The sequence below is a fragment of the Semicossyphus pulcher genome, unplaced genomic scaffold (assembly GCF_022749685.1).
Source record: "Semicossyphus pulcher isolate SPU_LCO1_2020_fin unplaced genomic scaffold, fSemPul1.0.p SCAF_20, whole genome shotgun sequence".
Classification (NCBI taxonomy): Eukaryota; Metazoa; Chordata; class Actinopteri; order Labriformes; family Labridae; genus Semicossyphus; species Semicossyphus pulcher.
The window spans coordinates 790,738-813,553 of record NW_027211694.1 but is presented as its reverse complement, the minus strand read 5'-3'; the positions used below and the strand labels follow the sequence as shown (position 1 = coordinate 813,553).

Sequence of the window (22,816 nt, the reverse complement as noted above, 5' to 3'; positions counted from 1 at the left end):
CGAGTAGTGTAGTTTCAGCCAACACTCAGTCGTATTGAATCTACATGAACCTCAAAACACAAACTTCTCTATGAATTTTCTATCTGTAGAGAGCATCTCACGGACGACATTTTGTTTTCCGGTGTAATGCAAAAAATCCTGAGTCATACCAAATTATCAATCGCGTTTTGCTGTCAAACTGCCTTCCGGCTTCCGTACCGCTCTGCCTGTTTGCACTTTGGCAGATAGCCGGTGAAACGCAGCATTAAATTCTATTAATTTAAAACTTTCCTGATCAGAACAATGAGCCGAAGTTATAACGATGAGCTGCAGTACCTGGAGAAGATGAGCAGTAACTGCTGGAGGATTAAAAAGGGGTTCGTTCCCAACATGCAGGTGAGACTCAGACAGACTTTTAACTAGCTGCTAACGTGGCTAGCCGGTTAGCTCACAGAGCCACAGTGACCAATGCAGTCAGTTGGCACATGTTGTCTAGTTACGTAGATTTTAACCAGACAGGGACCCCCTTCTGAATATATGTAAATAATAAGAATAATTCAGTCACATTAATCAGTAAATGATCCCAGAAATCAGCCGCAAACTAAAGTTAACACCTGCTGACGTAGCTCAATGATGTAACCATTAGCTGTAAAATGTAAGCCGAATTAAAGGGTGGATCCTACTCGTATGGAAATATTGTAATATATGTCTTATGTAAGTCTACAGTATGGCTAAGTAGGCATTATAACGAACACTTAACTGTTATTGTAATTGAACTCAGCATAAGATTAACCTGCCCAACACCCCAACACAAGATTCTGATGCAATTTTTTAAACATTTAATGTAAACAAACATTTCCAATGAACTCATCAATTTGTTTATTTTAGCTTTGTGGATAGAAGCTCTACATAGAACAGAAAATATAAAGTTACAGATTCCATATTGTCAACATTGAACTTGAACATTGAATTTTACCTAACCAGGTCCATTAGAAGTTAATTGGATGAAAATGCAGCTCAGAAATGGATCAGCGATTACAAAGTTAATTATAATTGTTCATCGTGTTGTTTGATTATTTTGCAGCTTCACAATAAACTCTTTTGTTTCTCTCTCAGGTCGAAGGAAACTTCTACGTGAATGATTCTCTGGAGAAGCTGATGTTTGAGGAGCTTCGTAACGCCTGTCGAGGAGGAGGTCAGCTGCTCATCAGCTCAACTCTTGATAACAAACAGAAATCTTCACAACAGTTATTTAACATTATTAACATTATTTATTTATTTGTTTATTCTCCTCAGGTGTGGGCGGATTCCTTCCAGCCATGAAACAGATCGGGAACGTGGCAGCGCTGCCGGGGATCGTACACGTGAGGATCAGGCTGAACTTTAAGTGTGTTTTAAATCTGTATCGGCTCTTTTACACTGAAACTGTGGTTAATGTTCCCACAGAGGTCCATCGGTCTCCCAGACGTTCACTCTGGTTATGGATTTGCAATTGGAAACATGGCCGCCTTCGACATGAGCAACCCTGACGCTGTCGTGTCTCCAGGTACGTTTCTGACTTCAGTTTTCTGATGTTTGTTTTGGAGGTGAAACATCTGCCACAGTCCCCCTCTAACAGCTGATAATGATGTTTAGATCTGTGCTGCATCAGTCTCACTCAACAGTATCTCGTCGTTCTTACAGGTGGTGTCGGTTTCGACATAAACTGCGGCGTGCGGCTGCTGAGGACGAACCTGGACGAGGGCGACGTGCAGCCGGTGAAGGAGCAGCTCGCTCAGTCTCTGTTCGACCACATCCCGGTGGGAGTCGGATCCAAGGGAGTCATCCCCATGGGGGCCAAGTAAGGACGGACCCTGCAGGAGTCTGAACCACCACACACTCCCTGTCCACCTGCTCACCTGTGTGTGTGTGTGTGTGTGTGTGTGTGTGTGTGTGTGTGTGTGTGTGTGTGTGTGTGTGTGTGTGTGTGTGTGTGTGTGTGTGTGTGTGTGTGTGTGTGTGTGTGTGTGTGTGTGTGTGTGTGTGCGTGTTTGTGTAGGGACCTGGAGGAGGCTCTGGAGATGGGGGTGGACTGGTCTCTGAGGGAGGGGTACGCCTGGGCGGAGGACAAGGAGCACTGCGAGGAGTACGGCAGGATGCTGCAGGCCGACCCCAACAAAGTGTCCTCCAAGGCCAAGAAGAGAGGCCTCCCGCAGGTATCCCATCAGCCACCAGGATTCTTTGTCTTTTTTAAATGAATTATATGAACTAAAGTGCTGATGTGTGGTGTGTATTTGTGTGTGTGTGTGTGTGTGTGCGTCTGCTGCAGCTGGGGACTCTGGGAGCAGGAAACCACTACGCAGAGATCCAGGTTGTGGACGAGATCTACAACGACTACGCAGCCAAGAAGATGGGCATCGACCACAAAGGTCAGGTGTGTGTGATGATCCACAGCGGCAGCAGAGGACTCGGACACCAGGTCGCCACAGGTACGAGTCTGCACCTCATTCAGCCTCTCAGAGTTCATTAAGTTTAGTTTATTCAGTTGTTAAGCTTTGCAGTAAGATTCTGTGGACCAGATAAAATAATTGTTGTTGACAGATGCTCTGGTTGCCATGGAGAAGGCGATGAAGAGGGATAAGATCACGGTGAACGACCGTCAGCTGGCGTGCGCTCGCATCATGTCTCAGGAGGGTCAGGACTACCTGAAGGGGATGGCTGCTGCAGGAAACTACGCCTGGGTCAACCGCTCGTCCATGACCTTCCTCACCAGACAGGTACACTAGGTTTATGTCAGCATGTGTATACATTGTTTATTCAGTGAAGACACACAGGTGGGTCTCAGATGTTAAGGAGGTCGGTCTGAGTCCGGGTTCCTCCCAGCTCCCCGCTCGTGTCGTCTCACAGCGTCGGCTTTGTGTTTCAGGCGTTCTCCAAAGTGTTCAACACGACGCCGGACGACCTGGACATGCACGTCATCTACGACGTCTCTCACAACATCGCCAAAGTGGAGGAGCACATGGTGGACGGGAAGCAGAAGACGCTGCTGCTCCACCGCAAAGGCTCCACCCGAGCGTTCCCCCCGCACCACCCGCTCATCCCCGTAGACTACCAGGTACTGAACTCAGCTCATCAGTAATCAGCTCGTTACAAAGGCTTTAACTCCTGCAGGAGGCTGATGGTTGTTTCCTGTTCCCAGCTGACGGGTCAGCCGGTGCTGATCGGAGGGACGATGGGGACCTGCAGCTACGTCCTCACAGGGACAGAACAGGGCATGACGGAGACGTTCGGCACCACCTGTCACGGAGCGGTACGAGACTATCTTAGCAGCTTTCTGTCAGACGATCAGACGATCACAGAGAAACACATTAAGGTTTATTTGTATTACTCGAGGAGTTCAGGGGCTCCACAAAAAAATACATGTAACTGACATGAATTCAGTCGGACCAAAACAACCTACAGAAACAATCTGTGTGTTTCATACGAGACTCTTTGATTTAATAAACACATTTCTCCTGGTGCTCGTCTTCACAGTGGACATTATAATATGAGATTATAATTTAATAATGAAGACATAATAATCTCTTGTGGTGTTCAGGGTCGCGCTCTGTCTCGAGCAAAGTCTCGCAGGAATCTGGACTTCCAGGACGTCCTGGACAAACTGGCCGATCAGGGCATCGCCATCCGAGTGGCTTCACCCAAACTGGTGATGGAGGAGGTGAGGAGGAAGTGTTTAACTGTCCCTGCAAATACTCTGTTATCATGTGGAGAATTAGTTGTGTCCAGTTCTTTCTCTCATTTCTTCTTCTCTTATTTCTTTATGCAGTTCCTAAAAGTTACTGATGTTCATTAAACATCTTCTGTATGTAGACGATGAAGACGAGTTATAAATAGTTGCTTTCTTTGTTTTCAGGCTCCTGAGTCGTACAAGAACGTGACGGACGTCGTCAACACGTGTCACGACGCTGGCATCAGTAAGAAGGCGATCAAGCTGCGGCCGATCGCTGTGATTAAAGGATGAAGCTGCACGACGCTGCACACAGACTTTACAAACACAGGACGCCATGAACACAAGAGACTCGTGGAAGGCAGAAGATTGTTGCTTCATTGTTCTTTATTTTCCTGGCGGTCTGGAAGAATTCATGTTGGGTAAAAAAAACAACATTGAAAGTTTATTTTGTGACCTGGAAAAAGTTTTTTTGTGTTTCTGCCAAATCTGTGACCCCAGTAAAGGAGGTCACTTAAAGCTGAGTTCTTACAGTTAAACTAAAGCGATGATTGTTTCCATCTGATTTCATGGAACAAACTTTTGGTTGTGGATTAATAAATAAAACAGGAAGTTTGATGATGATTAGTAAACACTTTATTCGTTCTAACAAAGATTTTTCTTCATATCAAAAAGAAATCCATCAACACATTTAACCATCAATCAACTAATTAATTCCTTTGGCAGGTTTTTCTCCGATATGAGCAGCCGTCAGGTCGCAGAGGATGAAACGATGAAACAGGCTGAAAACGACCTGAATGTTCGTCAATGAGCATCAAACGGAGCTGATATTTAAAGTGGTCGTGGGACATAAACAATAATCTGATGCTTTTATTCCTTTAAAAACAGCTGATGAAGCTTCACTGAAGACAAACAGCTGACTGTTAGTGTCGAGTGAATACGACGATGAAACCATGAAGGACGTGGAGCATTAAAGTAACGGTTCAGTGCACATTCTGACCGCGTGTATTTTAGTGTGCAGACGGTGAGCGTGTTCACAGAGGTGACGCGGCGAGAGTGACGAGAACAGTTCAATATTTTGGTTTTATCGTGCCAACATCTCTCTTACAAACTCTTGTCTGTGTGTTAAGAAAAAAAAGCTAGCATTAGGATGAGGTTAGCCTAGCTTAGCATGAAATTTCCCCCCCTAAAAACACAAACCGATATCTAAACTTCTGCGTGTGTGCAGAATAAACGAACCAGATAGAACGTGTACATCAGTGAAATTTTGTTGTTGTATTTTGAACTTTTGACAGAGCCGGACTAGATGTTTCTCCCTTTTCTAAACTTAATGCTAAGCTAGGCTAACCAAGACCTCCACAGTTAGACACAAAACAACAGATTGAAGTCGTTTGATATTTCCAAGTGAATCCTTTAATCTGTTGCTGTTGTCGTCATAGACAGAATATCTGTTCATCTTTGTGTGTCCAGTACAGAACGAGGATGTGTTTAGCCTAGCTTAGCACAAGGACTAGTAGCAGGGGGAACTGCTAGCCTGTGTAGTACAATAACTAGATGGTGTTAATGTTAAGCAATCTACATGCAGCTAGCATATCCAACATTATTTTAGCTGTTGGTTTCTTGCTGTATTGTTGTTAGCCTGTTGGTAACATGCAAGGACATGTTTAGCCTAGCTTAGCACAAAGACGGGAAGCAGGGGGAAACTGCTAGCCAGTGTAGTACAATTGCAAGATACGTATGGTGTTAACGTTATGAAATCTACAGGCAGCAAGCATATCTAACATTATGTTAGCCATTTGTAGCTAGCTTTCAAGCAATGTTTTTAGCTTACTGGTATTATGCAAAGACAACTTTAGCCTAGCTTAGCACAAGACCAGAAGTAGCGGGAAACTGCTAGCCAGTGTAGTACAGTTACTAGATGGTGGTGATGTTATGCAATGTACACTCAGCATGCCCAGCATTATGTTAGCGGTTTGTTGCTAGCTGTCAAGTATTGTTTTTAGCCTATTGGTTAAGGACATGTTTTGCCTAGCTTAGCACAAATGACGAGAAGCTTTTCAATTAGCTCCATCAAGAGAGAAAAAGCTGTCTTCCTAGCACGTTTAGCAAACGTATGTGTGGAAACAAAAACTCGACATGAACGTTCAGGAGCGATGAGCCACACAGTCACAGGATGTTCATCTTGAATAGACTTTAAATCATCTCGCACAAAAGATATCTGAAGTCGAGGACGAACACAAACCGACTCCATCCTGACAGTCTGAGAAACTATTATAAAATCAGTTAAAGGAAAAGTTTGGTGATATTCTGCATGTTTCTTATTGTCAACAAATCACATGTGCGGAGCCAAACAAAATGTGTATTGATCCGCCACTGAAAATAGTCCCCAACAAATGCACACTTTCCTCCTTTCTGAGTAACTTAGCAGAGAGCTTGTGCCCCGCTGTGTCAGGAAACCCTTTGAAGAAATTAGACCCGTGTCTGTGAGTTTCATGTCGTCATTTATTTAAGATGTACAGTGACTTTAACAGGAAGCAAAGGGCTCGGACACATTTTTGGTTGTAGTGAGATTTGTTCACAATTACAAAAATGTACAATAACACCGAAACTTGTTCCATTAACTTTTCTGCCTGTTCGACCACATCGAACTCTTTCAGGCACTTTCTCTGGAGGTTTTAGGAAAAGGCAAAGTTTGTGGGAAAATATGAAACTTTTAAAGCCAAATAAAGTGAAATCATTTAAACCAGAGTGCAAAGAGCAAGGACCATCACAAACAGTGGAGACAGAGAATGAGGGGTTCTTCTGATGTACAGTGAGACAGAACAAAGGGTCACAACATGCAGAAGGGACAGAAGCATCTGGAGAGTCGAGGGTTAAAAACGTGTACAGTTAAATGTCGTCGTCTTGTGTTGATTGGTTTCGTTCCTGCTCAGCTCCTTCACAGTATTTCTCGCAGTAAAGCGTTGCATAATCGACGAGTCGATCATCCTGAATTGTCACGAAGGCTTCGATATAAAACTCACGGAGCTGCTTCTGTACACCAGCGAATTCAGGTTTCTACACGGGCTGTACACGAGGGACTCCTATAGGTTAATGTGAGGCTACGGAAGCTCAATGGTACCAAAAAGTGTTAGGAAGGAAAAAAAACTCAAATTTATGACACTTCAAGTCGTAACTGAGATTTAACAGAAGATAATTATAAAGGTCAGATGTTGGACTTCAAACAGAATCATTTCACTTCTGCTAATGTATGAGATTTTAAATGTTTAACTTTAAGTCACAATTATGAGAAATATGAATTTTAGTTTCTTATAATTCTGACTTTCTGAGTATTTCTGGGTCTTTAATGAACAAATGACATTTATGAGAATAAAATACTGAGATTTAAAGTTACTATGTCAAAAATATAATGAATCAAATAATATGTAGAAATACTCAAGAATTCTTTTTAACCAACTCAAAAATGTGAGACAGGTCAACATCTTACCGTCTTCAAACGTTTGAAACCTTCAATCACAAATTAGAGAATAAAAATGATCATTTGTCACAATAATGAGATTTAAAGGTCAAAATTATGAGAATGATGAAAATCTAAATTATGAAATTAAGCGTACAGTATAAACCCCGATCAAAATAATTGGGACGCTGTGTGAAAACAAAATCAACTCAAAGGCATCAAATTCAGAATAAGTGCATATTTTTATAAAAGTGTCAAACAGAATCGGCAAATTATTAGAACTGTTAAACTTAAATTTCACACAGCGTCCCAACTTTGTTTTACATGAAATCTTTGAGAAACTTCGTCAAAGTTTATCTTTATAATTATAACTTAAATTTGACTTCGTATCCAACATTACATTTTCTTATTTCTAACTTTCAATCCTTTTTTATTTCCTGGCACTAATGAGCTCCCGTATCATGTTTCCAGATGGGAATGAAGATTAAAAAAAACTAAACTAGGAACTTTATTTACACTTTTAACATCTTATTCTCTTATTTACACTTTGTTCCTGCGTTAGGTTCGTTTCCATCTGAGATCAAAGCAGCTCCAAATATTCGTCATGTTTTACAGGAAAGAAAAATATCATCAAGTCTTTAATTTTATTTTGAAGGGCTGATTTACCGCAGCTCGAGTATCTGCGTCCCATCAGGTAACTAATAGTGGTTGAGATAATACCGATCAATCAGTGGACGTTTGCAGTGAACCTGGAGGCAGATCGAGCCGGGCCGCGAGCACGTTTCACTTCAAACCTAAAACCATCCGTCTGTCAATCAACACTTACAAAATAAATCAATGCCACATGAAAAATAAAAATACACAATTCAGCCCTTATTTTTGTCCATTCTGTGGCAGCAGCAACATCCAAACAAACTCAAACTAGCATGTTCTGAAATGTGGTTTCTAATGTCGAGAGTCGAGCGATCATCTCTCACAGGTGTTCAGGTGGTTTCAGGATAATTACCGAATGTTTCCCGGGTCGCTTCCTCTCCCACTGATCTGTTTTACTTCTAAAAGCTGTTTCACAAAGTTCTCCACGTTTCTGAGCTCCGTAACGTCTCCAGTCCGCGTGGACAGCTCGTCTCATCCGAGTCCGGAGGATCCATCTGTCCACCGACCTGCTTAGACCGGGCTTTGTGATGCATTCACTTCTTAAGTGCAAAAGCAGCTCCTATGCTAAGTTCCTTTTTTAGTTGTAAGTGGCGGAAGTACGACCACTTCCTGCGAAGTGTCCTTTCAGTCCAAAGTGAACTTCCAGTTTTATGTCCTACAGCTTTGCTCGCTGGAAGAACGCCTGCAGGGACAGGAAGGAGAGCGGTCAGCTGATCAGAGAACCACAAACAGGCTGAGAGGCTGATGTTGATCATCATAAACACACTCGTACCTTAATGTAGTTTTTCAGGACTTTGAGGTCGGGCTGCTGAAGGACTTGACAAAGCTCCTGTAAGATAAGATTCACAGAACAAACTGAGATGAAAAGTTTCCCATCAACATCTTAGACCACAGAAGGATTCGACCAAGAGTCCAAACAGACGAGATCAATGTTTGTGCCGTTTTCACCGCCCGTCTCTTCTGTTGTCGAGTTGATTACGAGGGAAGTAAACAGGTGTGTTCTCCACGTGGGCCAATCAGAGGCCTGACGCTAACTGAGTTAATCCTCTTTGTATTCATTTAAAGGGAATGTTTCCTGCTGTCTTACCTGTGAGATTTCCGGCGACACCTGAAGTGAGGGTAAATACTCCTGCTGCAGGAACTGGATGAACTCCGGCCCCTGAGAGAATAGATTATACAGGCATGTAATTACATTCATACATAAAGTGGATAAACTCGTTAAAACATTCAGATTGTGTTGAACAGTTTTTACCCGTTTGAGATGAATCGTTTTCAGCGTGACGGCACACTCCGACAGCGTCTGACAAACAAAACAAGAGTTCACTTCTGTTACTGAATCACTAAAATCGTGTGTTTTTTGGCTGGACTCTGGTGTAGAGACGTACCAGGACTGTCTGAGCGTCTGAGAGGTCAAAGGTCGGTTTGAGAGGAGCCAGGAAACACGCAGGAACGATGTGTTTGTAGATGAAGTCGGGGAAGCCCACCATGCCGTCTTTCCCTCCTGGTAGAGGAACATAAAGACCGATTAGAAACACAGAGGATCAAACACAGTGTGAGCTCTGTGTGGAGGTTTCCTCTCACCCCACAGCTCCACCAGCTTGGAGAGGATGATGAAGCAGGTTTTCTGAGCGATGGGGTCGGGGAAGTCTACGGCTCCCTGGATGATGGTGAACACGACGCGCTCGATGTTCTCTGCTCCTGAAAACAAAAAGAACAACATCATACATGATCTGCATCTGAACGTGCAGTGAATCCTGAATGAACGGACCGCAGATCGTCAGACTCACCCTGATTGGCCATCACCTCGTTCATTCCACTTCCTGTGATGGTCTGGATGAAGGTGAAGTAGCTCCTCCTCAGCATCTGTTTCTCCAGAGCCGCCGCCTGGTCGTTCTCCTCCGCCGGCCGACCCAGCACCTCGAAGATGGCGAGAACCAGCGGCATGAAGACCTGCTGCAGGAAGGGGGACACCTGCCGCTGCCGTGGCAACGGGAGGAGAAGCATGTTAATCAGCTGTCATCGCGCACAGGGAGACCATCAGGTTATAAAGGTGTAGCTTCAGGCTCAGTTAGAAAGCCTTGGTCCCCGTTTCACATCGTTCCCTGCCTCCTGTTTGGAGTTTCCCAGCGTACCTTGAACTTGGCGGTGATCTGGCTGATGAGCGGGATGAACTCCTGCAGGTCTTTGGCCTCGCAGTCCTTGAGCATGTGCTCGGAGGCAGAGGGGACGAAGGGCAGCACCTCCTCCTCCATGCAGATGATCATCCTGTGCAGGAAGGAGCGCACGGAGCTGCGCAGCACCCCCCGCTGGACGGGACAGCTCAGTGCAGGCAGGAAGGTCTGCAGACAGTCCCTGTAGACCTCCGTACAGCCGCACTGCTTCACCGTCTGCTTGTTGCTGAACGCCTTACTGGTCCGACTGCAGACAGAGAGGAAGAGGAGATGAAGAGTTCAGCTGCGGAGGCTGTAAACCTTTTGTTATGCTTTAAAAACGTAAGTCGGTCTTTACCTGGCGAATCCGACGGCGTGGCTCAGACAGTCGGCGAGCGCCGCCTGCCTCTCCTCCTCCGTCTCCTGCGACAGTTTAGCGAGCAGCAGGCGGAAAGCGTCCATGAGAGGAAGCAGCAGACTCCTCATCAGCGCCTGCTTCCTCTCCACAGGACTCTCCCCGTTCACGATCAGGATGCCCGCCGTCTCAAACATGAACAGCTGGTCGTCGCTGGTCAGCAGCGCCGGGTAACCGTTTTCCTGGACAGAGGGAGAGCGCGTTAATACGGACGACTCGCATCAGTTATCATTTACAGGAGAACGCTGACGTGTCACTCACAGGAGGAGCGAGCTCCAGCAGGTCCTGGATTCTGGTCAGGATGTCCTCGATGAAGGCGTTCATGTGTTTACTGTGAACAGAGGATCACAGATCAGAGCTGTTGTCTCATAAAGTTTGTTCAGAGTTTAACGACCAAGCGAAGCTGCACTCACTGCAAAGTCTTGACGAATCTGGAGAACAGGTAGGCCACTCTGCTGCGGACCTTCGGGCTGTTGTGTCTCAGTCCTCTCTGGTCCAGAAACGCCATCTGACAGTGAACACAGCACGGCGGCTTTAAACACGTTCAGTCACACAAAGACGTTCACAAAGCATCAGAAGGATTGGACGTTTCTCTCACCAGAACGTTGGGGATGTGCTGCGGCTCCACGAGGAAGAATTTATCGTATCGAACGACCGTTTCAAAGAACTCCAGAGACACGGAGCTGTGCTGGTAGCTGCTCACGCCGCACGACACCAGCTGAGGAGAAAGATGATCGTTGTTTAGAAACGTGGTGAACTCATCAGACACTCAACAACACATGTAATGTAAGAACCATGTGACTGACCGTCCTCATCATGTCCTGCAGAGCGCTCGTCTTCGCCGTGTCTCCGGAGAAATGAGCGCCGTGAGACGCCGGCAGAGCCTCGCCCAGCATGTAGAGCAGCCTGATGGCCACCTCCACCTCCATGAACGGAGCCGTCTGCCAGTTCCTGAGAGCAGAGCGGACACAGGATGAGAGTCTGTCGGGACAGTTTCACAGCTACAGAATGAACACAGACGTCACAGCGCTCTCTTACTGCATGCTGTTGGTGAAGACTCGTCTCACGGCCTCCAGCAGCAGCTCAGGAGAGACCTGAGCCAGACGGTCCAGCAGCATCTTCAGCTGCTTCCTGTACTCCACAAACATCGCCTCGTCCTCCCCCTGAAGGACAGGATGGAGAAACGTGCTTCAGTCTCACCTCGTCAGCGTTTCACAGACGACAACGAGCAGCTAATAAAGAAACTCACCTCGTTCTCAAAGTTGTACTCGTCGTCATACGTCAGCTTCTTCATCACGGCGAGCATGATGGCCTGAGGTGAAGGAGGAAGGAGTGTGAATCTAAAACAGATTCTTTACATGTGACAGCAGCGTGTATGTTGTTAAACTCACCTCTATGTTGGTCTTCTGCTGCTCTGTCAGCTGAGGGAGCTGCAACAAACAACACGTGTGAACATATTTCTGAGACGACAAAAACATGAAAAACATTTCACAGTTCTTTCGTCTGAATCTCGTCGTGGCAAAATAAGAACGGAAACCCAATCAAGCAGGAGGAGGTCTGGAAGCTTAGATGCAAAACAAAACCATATATGGTCGTCTGGGAAACAGCACACTCTGGTGATAAACACCAGGAGTGTTTACCAGGATGTTGTTCTTGTTACATGGGAAGATAAAGGAGGAGGGATCTTTTTAAAGGTGATTCCACCATTTTTAAACCGTTGCCCAGTCGGTCCTGGTTTCTGATTGGTCCTGGCGAGTCTCCCTCCCTCACCTGTTTGAGGACGTGCAGGTATTCGTAGCAGAAGCCGACGATGTTGGCCGAGATGTCGTCGTCCTCGTGCACCAGCAGCTGCAGCAGCAGCGGCACTTTGGCCTCCACGGCCTGCAGCGACTCGGCCGTGTCCTTCACGTTGCCGGTCTTGGCCAGTTTGGTCCAGCTCAGCACCAGACTCTGACCCATCCCGTTCACCAGCCGAGAGAACTTGGCCAGGAAGTCCACGTCTTCCTCCTGACGGACAGGAAGAGGGACATAAAACATGCTGCTTTTCAGGAAGTGCAGGAGAAGCAGGAAGAGCATGTGACCTCTGTGTGTGAATATAAACATGTGGCTCTGAAGTAAACCTGGAGTTCTAATCTCAGAGACGTTCTGACCTACAAAGACCAGCAACAGAACAAACAACCAAACTTTGACTCTCTGTGGGCGCCACCTTCCTGTTGTTACACAAGATCAACTCATCTCATGGATTCTTTCCCCCTCTTCCTTCAGCGTCTCTCTCGACATTACAAATAAAGTGGAGCTTTGAGGGGGAAGTGTGTCGAACCTGTTCCACGTTGAAGAACCCCGCAGACTGCAGGACTTGGCACAGCGACTCCACCAGCTTGGTTTTATCCACCGGGTCCATTCCTTTATTAATGATTTCAAACAGGCAGTCGCAGGCCTCCTCTCGGAGCTCCTCCACAGACATCTGACTCAGCAGCAGGTTCACGAACCTGAAACACAACAGAGATAAAGTGTGAGAGTCGTTAAAGAGCTCGAGGACTTCCTGCTGCTCGCGCTCGCTCAGCAGAAACTAATCATTCGATTACAAACTGATAAGAGATCAACATTAACTGCTCAATACACCGGCAACTCAACCGCAGGAGCAATGCAACTGAGCGTGTTTTCAAGCAACTTTTTTGTGTCTTGGATGTGAAACTCTTTACACGCTGCAGTTAAATAACTCCTTACTTGACTCTGAGCTAAACAGCTCCCCTTTCTGAGAGTTTCTTTACAAGACTCTGGTGTGCAACTTTTTCCTAAACTTTTGTCACACAACATCGTCCCTCTCGTGAAAGCTGCATCTCTGGATAGTAAGTGCAGTTCCATCCAGAGGACACACTGAGACAGAGAAGGTCGAACCTTCAGTAAAGTGTCGTTTGGGAGCGAAGCCCTTTCACTGTTTATTTCCTGTGTTCCTGAACAGGAAGTCGTTCCTGTGTGAGGTGACTCACCGGTCGTTGGCGATGAGGTTGAGGTCGATCCAGCTCACGAAGGCTCCCACCACCTCCAGACACTGACAGGTGAGCTCCGGGTGGGAATGCTGGTACGTCTGCAGGATCTGGAACCAGGACTCCACCAGGTGAGGGATGCACTGCTCCCGCATCCCGTCTTTGATTAAAGTGTTTCTACGAGTCTCCTGAGGAAAAGATTCAGAACAATTAAACAGAGAAAACTTTAAATATTATCCTCTGAACTCTCTGACAAACTCCAGGATCACTTTGAAGCCTGTGAGGAGGAGGAGGCGACAGATGATGTCTGACCTCATGCGAGTGCAGGATGTCTCTGTCCACCACCTCGGCGTCGATGGCCATCAGCGTCCTCAGGTAGATGTCGACCCCGTGCGGGTTCAGACCCACCAGGGACAGGATGTCGAAGAAGAACTTGGGCCACAGAGTCAGATACTCCATGACGAAGGTGAGGGCGAACACCTGAGCCGCCTTGTTCCTGATGAAGGGCTTCTCAGGCTGAGCGTTCATCAGCTGAGACGAGGAGAAGAGACGGAAAAACAACATCTGTATAAAAAAAAACATTTCTCTCTGAAGCTTAGGGGGGGGGGGGACAGGTACTTAGACTGTACCTGACACTGGAGCCACTTCATCAGCGTCTCTCTGATGAGCTGCTGCTGAACTGCACTCAGACCAGCGTGTCTGCAAACACACACACACGGGGTGAGATATGAGATGATCAAATCATCAGTAAAGATAATGAGGCAGAACCTCGTCCTCCTCTTCCTCACCTGAACTTTATCTGATGCTCCAACACTTGGAAGCAGAAGAACTTCACATGGTCATCACTGAAAAGAACAGATACGTTTAAACACTCAAACATCAATCAGCAGCTTTAGGTTGATCAGATCACCTCGTGTGACATCATTTATCTGCACATGTGGATCATAACACTTGGTGTGGGAGTGACTCACTTGTAAATCCCTTTAGCGAGAGCCTCTGCACAAACCTCCCAGGCATCCTGAGACTCCTTCAGCTGCTCAAAGTATGCCATGGCCTGGAGACAAACAGAGAACACACCTGAGATTCATTTACTTTAAAGAGCACAATCACAACATGTCACAGTCTGCTTCCTCACCTTCACACCGAGTGTTTAAACTACAACATCAGACCAGAATCTCTAATTATAAAGTTATTTTTAAACATTAAACACTTCTGCTGACGCGTTGATAAAAACACACTTTATTTTAGAACTTTGTCTCAAAACTGAGTTGTGGTCTTTATGTGACATCCACAATCCTCTATAGGTCCCTGTTAGCTCCTTATTAGTACTCTGCAGAGTGAACACATCACAACTATAAAGCAGCGCGTTACCCTCTGCCTGTAGCGGGCATCGGCGTTCGGGTTGAGCCCCAGCAGGGCCTGCTCGTCCATGATTGCAGCGACAGACTGGCAGGCCATTCGTGGGTTAGCTTTCCTCCAAGGCAGGTTCTTTCCTCTCTGCTGCTGTCGGGCAGATTAATCTCATCTGGGCGAAGGAGGGAAACACGGGGTTAAATATACTCAGAGATTTCAGCTTCCTTTTCTGTCTTAACCAACAAAGAAGAGCAGATTTAAGAGCCTGAAACCAGTAACAAAAAGAATCACTATAAAACTTTTCTGTCAGTGTTTTCAGCTCTGAGTCACAGGCTTCTCTAGCATCATCACGTATCCACAAAGTGTTTTCATGGTACATTAAGCTTTTGTAAAAACAGAAACTTTTCCTCTTAAGTCAAACGTAAAAACATCCTAGATCTGTTCATCCTGACGTTTCCACTTAGCTGTATTTTGTGGCTTAATCAAAAACATGCATAAAAACATGAAGACAGAAACAAACCAACCGAACAATATAAGCTTCAGAGAGGCAGAATTAATGACAGAACTGTTGTACTGTATGAAAACTTAAATCAACTCCTGAAAGATGAACTGATGGAATCTTAAAAGGCCTGAAGGTTGTCAAACTACATTTCTTACAGTCTTTAAAGTATCACCAGACTCCTGCAGGGTTTTATCCTCTCTGTCTGCTGCACAATAAAACAACAAAAACTAAATCACACACGCCGGAGAATCTGCATCTTATTTCCTAACAGCAGATTGCACTTTCAAAGATATCTCAATAATCCTACAGATGTCCACAGTTTCCTTAAAAGGTCTACAAGAGGCAAAACTGTGACTTTAGTCATTTTCATGGCCTGCAGATCTTCTCTGCTGTGTTTGGGCCGTGGACACTTCAGCCTGTCGGATCATTATTTTTAGGGTAACAGGAGACACCTGTTGATTCCCAAAATGCAATTTAAAGAGCAATCTGCAGACAGGTCAGTGAAAGCAATGTGATATTTAATCTGAGGTTTCCATGGGAGCTAACTGTAGCTGCAGTTTGTTCTTCTCGTGTATTTGCGTTCCTCTCCAGTCACAACTGGACACATCTGGTTCTCTAAAAGATCACTTTTGGATGTCTGAAATCCCAGAAGATTATTTAACGAAACATGTCCCTGTTCTGAAGTTATTTACAAAATAATCAAAATATTCCACTGCACGACAAAACATTAACACATGTCTGTTTCCCATCCAGGTGACCAGCACCTAGTGTTTTTGTCCAGAGTACTGCCTCATAAACAGAATATCTTCCATCCAGGTGGTTGTAGGAATGTTTGGGGAATCTGGAAATACTTTCAGAACAAAATGTTTAATGATATACAGTTACATTTGAAACAAACTCATGCTTGGCTGTGTATATCCAGTGTGCGTGTGAGAGATACACTGACAGGCTGCTGGCCTCCTGTAACGTGCTGTGAATAGCTGTGTGAATGAAAATGTGGCACCCAGGTGAGCTCGTGAGTCAGCGCTAGTTTGTTTTGATGGATGCTTCAAATGCTTTGAATTTGACAAATCCGCACTGACAGCTAATGCTACCTTTGATACTGTATTGATAGAGGATGGACAATAAAGGCTGACAGCTCAGTCATTATCAATGTGCGTACATGATGCAACACAGAGTCAACACTTTTAGCCTCCATGTCCTGTTTATAATGCTAACACTATAAAGAAAATACCTCCACTGAGTATTTTAGTGGTTAAATATCGACATAAATCACCGGTGTTGTGGGTGATGATGCGACCTGCAAGCCGGGCCACTCCTCAAAAAGTTGACACTGCGGTGCTACAGCTAACAACTTCTCTCACATACAAAATAGCTGACTGCTGCTAACTCTAGCTAGCGTTAGCCGGCTAGCTTCTGAGCTCGCCTCCTGTCACCATAACCCAAAATAAATCACACAGTCATTACACCGAAGCTTAAACTAACGGTGAAACTGGCAGTTTGACAGTGAATACAATCAGTCTTAATGTTGTTTTTTCATTTTTGTTAATCACGTCACGGTAACGTTACCTGCTGATGTCTCGCTCGCCTCAATCACATCATCGCTGTGAAAATCTCACGATGACAAACTCCGCTAACGTTAGCCGTTTTCAATCAAGCTTAAAAGATTAAAAAGACACGGAATAATCCAGAAAGCTCACCTTACTGAAAACTTAATTCATCAAGTGTTTTTTTTCTCTCGTCAACTCATCGCGGAGCCGCAGAGAATTCACCAGAAACGAAGCTGCATGTCGGTTAGACTCACCGACACACGACAGAAGCAGCGGTGCGGCGTGTCCACTCCGTTAACATCCGGGTTACTGCCACCGGAAGAGATTCACTCATAAATCTGACTAAAGTCTTAAAAAAGTTATCAGAATGTTGATTATTTCAAGATAAAATATTCTTTTCCATTTTTATTTTACAACCGAGCATTATATTTTAAATATAGCGTGTATTTATTTGTGGACACTAAAGAATAAAGTCATATAACCAGAGATTACCTGGGTGTTAGCTCACGTTCCAGAAAATGAAGTTAGCTTCAGATTGGTTTGCAAACCCATGGCGCAAACTAGGGGGTACTTCAGCCTATTAATTTCGTTTATAGCTGTATATAGAATAGCAGATATAACAGTTAAAGCCCCGACTCATCGACCTTTGTAATTTGTGAAGACCTAAGAATGGGTCATAAGCAGCCTACATGAACTCAATTTAAAACTATACTTGAGTTTTGATCTAATATGATTGTACACAAAACACTGTACATTGTACACTGTAAGTTGCTTCGTACCAGCTGATCTTCAAATTGAATAAAAGAAAATTTAAAATAACAATTATAATACTAATATTGTATTAATGTTTGTGTGTGAGTGTGGGGGCCTAAACTCTAAATAAGGTTTGATGTGGCATTGCTTCATGCTATGTCACAATAAAGATAGAGATTAAGTAAATAGAAGACAAAGCTGCACTAATGAGCATCATTGTGCAGTACAATAGTCACTATCAGTTTTTCACAACTATATATGTTCTTTGGAATATCACTGCTGCATTAATATGTATATTGCATTTTGCTTTTATAAATGTCTAATGTCTAATGCCAGTAAAATTTACTCCGATATATCACAATATATAATATAATATAAGATTATCACTTAACCCTTTTGCTTCCGAATATGAACCCATCTTCAGGCAGGTTGAAATCACTCTGTAGCACCGGAAGTCCCGCCTCCTCCCGGCCCTCCGTCCATTTGACGTGTGGAGGCTCCGCCCTGCAGCTTCCTCTTTTACTGTGGCAGTGAGCGAGAGACACCATGAAGGCGTCCGGCACAGTATGTAAAACCTTTTATTTACCGATATTTCCGTACAACACTCGGACTATATGAACTAATGTAGTTACATAACGTTATGTTTGTCTGATTTATGTGTTAACGTTGCCAAAAACTCCAGTTAAAAGTGATAATTTTACTAGTTTTCGTCCCAATGCTTTTGCGGCTACAACATGGCGTCCGCTGGAACTACCATGTGGACGACGGTGAAATGGGACGGTGTGTTACAGTTAGAGCCGTGAACGAATTGACGAGTACTCCTTAAGAGTATAGAAACATCTCTAGCTCCTGGGAGAGTTCAACCCGAGTATTTATCGCAGTGAGCTGTCAGATTACGGTCCGTGTGATTACTAAACAGCCAGCGCATTTAGCTAATGTAGCTTCTAGAGAGCTAGCTTACGTTAGCTGCTAATAATGTGGTGCTATGTGTTTGACATCAACGTGCACTTTTTAACACTGGACACGTAGCTGGTTCTCAGTTAGTTAGTTTCATCAGAAACGGATCGTATACAATTGTTTCATCAGCTTTGAAGCGTTAAAGTGCCTCATGTCTGTGTCTCATGGTCGGGTTAGTCAGTACTGGGTGGACTTGCAGAATACTTGCTATTTGAAGCAGGCTACCACACATGTCCGTCAGACACAAACAGGCTGCATCTGTGGAGGTTTAATTAATGCAGGATTTTGTGGACAAGGACGGCCTCCCTGTTTTTTAGAACTGCTGTCAAAGTATAAAAGCTCAAAGCTTTTCCACTAAAATTGGGATTGTTATACATCAAAACTTGACCATAAATCACACTAATCTATTGGTAGTTATCAAAATGCACAACTTCTCACAGCAAAAACCCTCGCACCTTATCTAAATGGAGGATAAAGGGTGTGAATTATTTGTCTGTCTGTATCTGCATTTTCTTAATTTTGTAGGTCCATAAAGTCTTGTGAAAAGTTAACAGGTGTTTCTCAGAATCCAAGATAAACACATACTTCAATCCATCAAGTGCCTTTTAAATGATCCCTCCACCAGATCCCCAATAGAATCATTATGTCCCATCTCTTCATATTTTAAGTTTACGACATGTCACCACGTCTGCACCCAAACCCAAAGCTCATATCTGTCCGTGGTATGATTTTGTCTGGTGTGCAAACAGAAAACGATCCTTGTCGCCTTTCTCTGACGCTGCCGTGCCTTTGAAAGTGAAATCAAGGGTCAACAGGTCTTTGAACGCCTCCTCAATTAAACTTTAATGCGTTGCACTTGAATTCTAACGGACCCTTTTATTTTGTCTCACAGCTTAGGGAGTACAAAGTCATAGGGCGTCTGCTGCCCTCTGCCAAGAATCCTGCCCCCCCTCTCTACCGGATGAGGATCTTCGCGCCCAACCATGTTGTGGCAAAATCCCGCTTCTGGTACTTCGTGTCCCAGCTGAGGAAGATGAAGAAGGCCTCCGGAGAGACCGTCTACTGTGGCCTGGTACGTCTCTGACCCACATTGAACCGAGGACAGGCTGGGCTCATGTGAGCTTCTCTCAGGAGGAGGTGCTGCTGTGTTTCTCGGTTCACAGCATTTATGTGTTGCTGGTAAAATCTAGCATTTTCATATCTGTGGACAAAGATCAGATCTTTTTTTCCTCTATCAAAAGTCTGTCCGAAAAGACGTCTCTCTGCAGTTTAACCGTGTCCTGCAAGTTTCAGTATTTATGTTGTTTTGCTCTTTTGTTTGTCTGCAGACTTTCTTGTGTCTGATTATCTGTTATCAATATTTATTTTTCTTTATTGATGAATCTTTTAGGCATAGTGCTCATTTTAATGACCAAAAGTCAAATATAGAGCAAGAACAGTGAAACTGTGCGCAGCTTCACTGAAGGACTGAACTGAAATACAAAGAGGCATCCGAAGTGTCGTCACCACGTCTGCACCCAAACCCAAAGCTCATATCTGTCCGTGGTATGATTTTGTCTGGTGTGCAAACAGAAAATGATCCTTGTCGCCTTTCTCTGACGCTGCAGTGCCTTTGAAAGTGAAATCAAGGGTCAACAGGTCTTTGAACGCCTCATGAAAACTCATTTGATGTGTTGCAGATCTGCATTGTACTTTAGGGTTCCCCTTGAGTCTTAAAGTTGCACTCTAATACTTTTATTAGATTGTGCTGGTGCTTTCTTTACCGACTAGAATTTGGTAAAAAAAAAAGCAGTTGAATTGACTTAAAAAAATTCAGGCTCATTTAGAAATGGTGTCAGACTGCACTCGATCTCAGAGCTCTGCATCGTTCCTGTCTTGGCTTTCTTTCCTTGATGTGCAGAATCTCTGAAGTGTTCGCTGTACGTCAGTCTGCTTTCTCCAGTTTGCCTCTACTGAACGATTAAGTGTGAAATAACATCACGATGTTGTTGTGTTCCAGGTCCACGAGAAGACCCCCCTGAAGGTGAAGAACTTTGGTATCTGGCTGCGTTACGACTCTCGTAGTGGCACCCACAACATGTACAGAGAGTACAGAGACCTGACCACCTCTGGAGCTGTCACTCAGTGCTGTGAGTACCCAACACACACACACACACACACACACACACACACACACACACACACACACACACACACACACACCTCGTATAACACCAGATGTGAACACTTAATCTGCTGACCAGTAATGCTTGGATTGATGAGCGTGTGATTGGATCATTTGCAGCATGCTCTATTAAATAACGTAGAGATAAGTTTCCTCCCTAAAATGAGAGAGTTTAAATCCTCCTGCAGGTTTAAGAGCATCTGTTCTTAAAGCTGAATATAAAACGTGTTTGAAGTTGTGCGCTGAAGTCGAGTGTTTACCGTCGTGTGCCTTTGTGTCTTCAGACCGTGACATGGGAGCTCGCCATCGCGCTCGTGCTCACTCCATCCAGATCATGAAGGTCCAGGTGATCGCTGCCAACAAGTGTCGTAGACCCGCCATCAAGCAGTTCCACGTGAGTCCTCACAGCCTTCATATCTCTGTACACATGTTTAACGTTAATGAGCGGGTCTCTCTCTGGACCGCCTCCACGTTGGGCGGCTCCATTCTAAAAACCCGACAGACAAACAGCCAGCCTCCTCTTCCAGATTTCCAGCTTCCATCTTCAAACCTGGCGGTTCTGAAACTGGCGACAGATGGTTTAATAATGATGTTTGAAATACCTTAGTGTCACACCTGTCCTGATTGTCTCCTCTCTGATGCTCCCGCAGGACTCCAAGATCAAGTTCCCTCTGCCCCACAGGGTCCTGCGTCGCCAGCACAAACCCCGCTTCACCACCAAGAGACCAAACACCTTCTACTAAAAGCATTGTTTCATTTTGTGCGGGAAAGAATAAAAATAATCCAACTGAGAAAGAAGCGGCTTGTGTTTTCTTCTGTCTGTCGTCGCTACAAAATGAAATGAGCAGTAAACTGACAGTAACACAGGGTCAGAGAGACTGCAGACTCGTTCACTCCTACATTACATATCTGAGGGAAACACTTTAATGTCCTGTCTGATGGCTTATTGAAGGACACCATACATATACAGCCGACACCTTCACTAACTTTGTTTGTTCCCATAATCAGTCACGACTTTTGAATTCACACTGACCAAATATGTTCACCATCATAAAGTGTTTAATTCCAGGTTTGTAAGTGACTAAACACAACATGTTTACAGGACAGTTTTACCTTCAGAATAAGGGTGAGGAGCCATCGGTTTTTCATGTCTGTTGTGTAGTTGCCTGACCTTTGACCCCCTCCTAGCTTGCAGACATGAGGCGTTGGTCTCCAACCTGATGTTGCAGCGTTTGTCCACACGGTGGCAGTGTTCTCTAAGACATGAAGGTGAAACAGCTGACCAAGTGAACGTGAAGAAAACAAGTTAAAGAGGTGATTTTCGGTTCTTCATTTAAACATGTTTAAAGTGAGGTTAAAGGTCATGAGCTCAGGTCGAGTCCACTGCCCGTCATAGTTAACTTCTTAAACAGTTTGATCAGAGCTTCTGTTCATGTTTTCCTACATTATAGTTAAAACATCCAACAAGCACCTGGAACAACTCTTAAAGAAACGCATCGAACTTTAGATCTCTGATTCTTCAGACGTGTTTTTAGATCTGTCGACAGAAAAACGCTTCAAGCTCGAGAAAACTAAAGTTTGATCTGAATATGATCGTAATTAAATCTATTTAGACAAAACAAAACATCAGAAGATATTGTTACGTCTGTATTGTCTGATGTTTTGTAACACAAAATTAAAAATGAATCATAGCCTGCACCGGGCTAGTTAGCATTAAGCTAAAGGGGAGTGTATCTGTGTTTCCATGATCGTCTGATCCCCGTCTTAATATCCTCTTAATAAGACACATTGAAGAGAATTTCTTAGCGTTGCTTTTGTAACAGGTAAATATTTAACATGTTTTTCTGTGTTAAAATGTTGAAATGAGCAAATAAAAGTTTATATTTGAAACTCCTTCAAGCCTAAAATCAGTGGGCTTTTCTTGACTTTAATCAATGATATCTCCACAATGGCTGGACGTATTTTTACCATTCAAACTGCATTTTAAACTGTTTGTTTCTCTTCTTTTTTGCAATGTAAACTTTCCTAATCTTGTATGGTTTTATTGAACACAGGACCCTGGGAAAATAAGGACGACCCCAGCCCAGCTCAGCCTCACAGAGCTGCTGTAGTCTGAAACCAGATGTTGTTAATTATTGTGCATAAAGTCGTGTATAAATAAAGTTATGAGTTGGACTTTTTCCCAGTGG

At 44.3% G+C, this 22,816-nt stretch overlaps 3 protein-coding genes and 2 non-coding genes across 5 annotated transcripts; 4 read left to right on the top strand and 1 right to left on the bottom strand.

The window, feature by feature from the left end:
* Positions 1-203: 203 nt before the first annotated feature.
* On the top strand, positions 204-4,309 carry rtcb (RNA 2',3'-cyclic phosphate and 5'-OH ligase). Its single transcript, XM_069670925.1, has 12 exons — positions 204-375; positions 1,096-1,174; positions 1,276-1,343; positions 1,426-1,525; positions 1,663-1,819; positions 2,018-2,174; positions 2,288-2,447; positions 2,560-2,735; positions 2,885-3,073; positions 3,158-3,268; positions 3,557-3,676; positions 3,872-4,309. Exons 1-12 carry the CDS (start codon positions 283-285, stop codon positions 3,977-3,979), a joined length of 1,518 nt encoding a protein of 505 aa, XP_069527026.1. The 5' UTR covers positions 204-282; the 3' UTR covers positions 3,980-4,309.
* On the bottom strand, positions 4,053-16,897 carry xpot (exportin, tRNA (nuclear export receptor for tRNAs)). The gene is made up of 25 exons (XM_069670926.1): positions 16,773-16,897; positions 14,720-14,873; positions 14,320-14,402; positions 14,137-14,193; positions 13,978-14,047; positions 13,661-13,879; positions 13,352-13,536; positions 12,682-12,850; positions 12,132-12,368; positions 11,753-11,791; positions 11,611-11,673; positions 11,400-11,524; positions 11,168-11,312; positions 10,960-11,079; positions 10,775-10,869; positions 10,623-10,692; positions 10,305-10,543; positions 9,929-10,214; positions 9,584-9,773; positions 9,378-9,494; positions 9,182-9,297; positions 9,049-9,096; positions 8,884-8,955; positions 8,569-8,625; positions 4,053-8,478 (listed from the first exon to the last, which is right to left on the bottom strand). The coding sequence occupies exons 2-25, from the start codon at positions 14,804-14,806 to the stop codon at positions 8,452-8,454; spliced, it is 2,916 nt and encodes a 971-aa protein (XP_069527027.1). The 5' UTR covers positions 14,807-14,873; positions 16,773-16,897; the 3' UTR covers positions 4,053-8,451.
* A 1,121-nt stretch (positions 16,898-18,018) lies between these two features.
* rpl18a (ribosomal protein L18a) lies at positions 18,019-21,425 on the top strand. Its single transcript, XM_069671128.1, has 5 exons — positions 18,019-18,070; positions 19,356-19,535; positions 20,463-20,592; positions 20,912-21,021; positions 21,278-21,425. The coding sequence occupies exons 1-5, from the start codon at positions 18,053-18,055 to the stop codon at positions 21,368-21,370; spliced, it is 531 nt and encodes a 176-aa protein (XP_069527229.1). The 5' UTR covers positions 18,019-18,052; the 3' UTR covers positions 21,371-21,425.
* On the top strand, positions 19,151-19,280 carry LOC138599912 (small nucleolar RNA SNORA68). The gene has a single exon (XR_011308745.1). It is a non-coding gene; the product is annotated as a small nucleolar RNA SNORA68 (small nucleolar RNA).
* Positions 19,974-20,103, top strand: LOC138599911 (small nucleolar RNA SNORA68). Its single transcript, XR_011308744.1, has one exon. It is a non-coding gene; the product is annotated as a small nucleolar RNA SNORA68 (small nucleolar RNA).
* Positions 21,426-22,816: the final 1,391 nt, after the last annotated feature.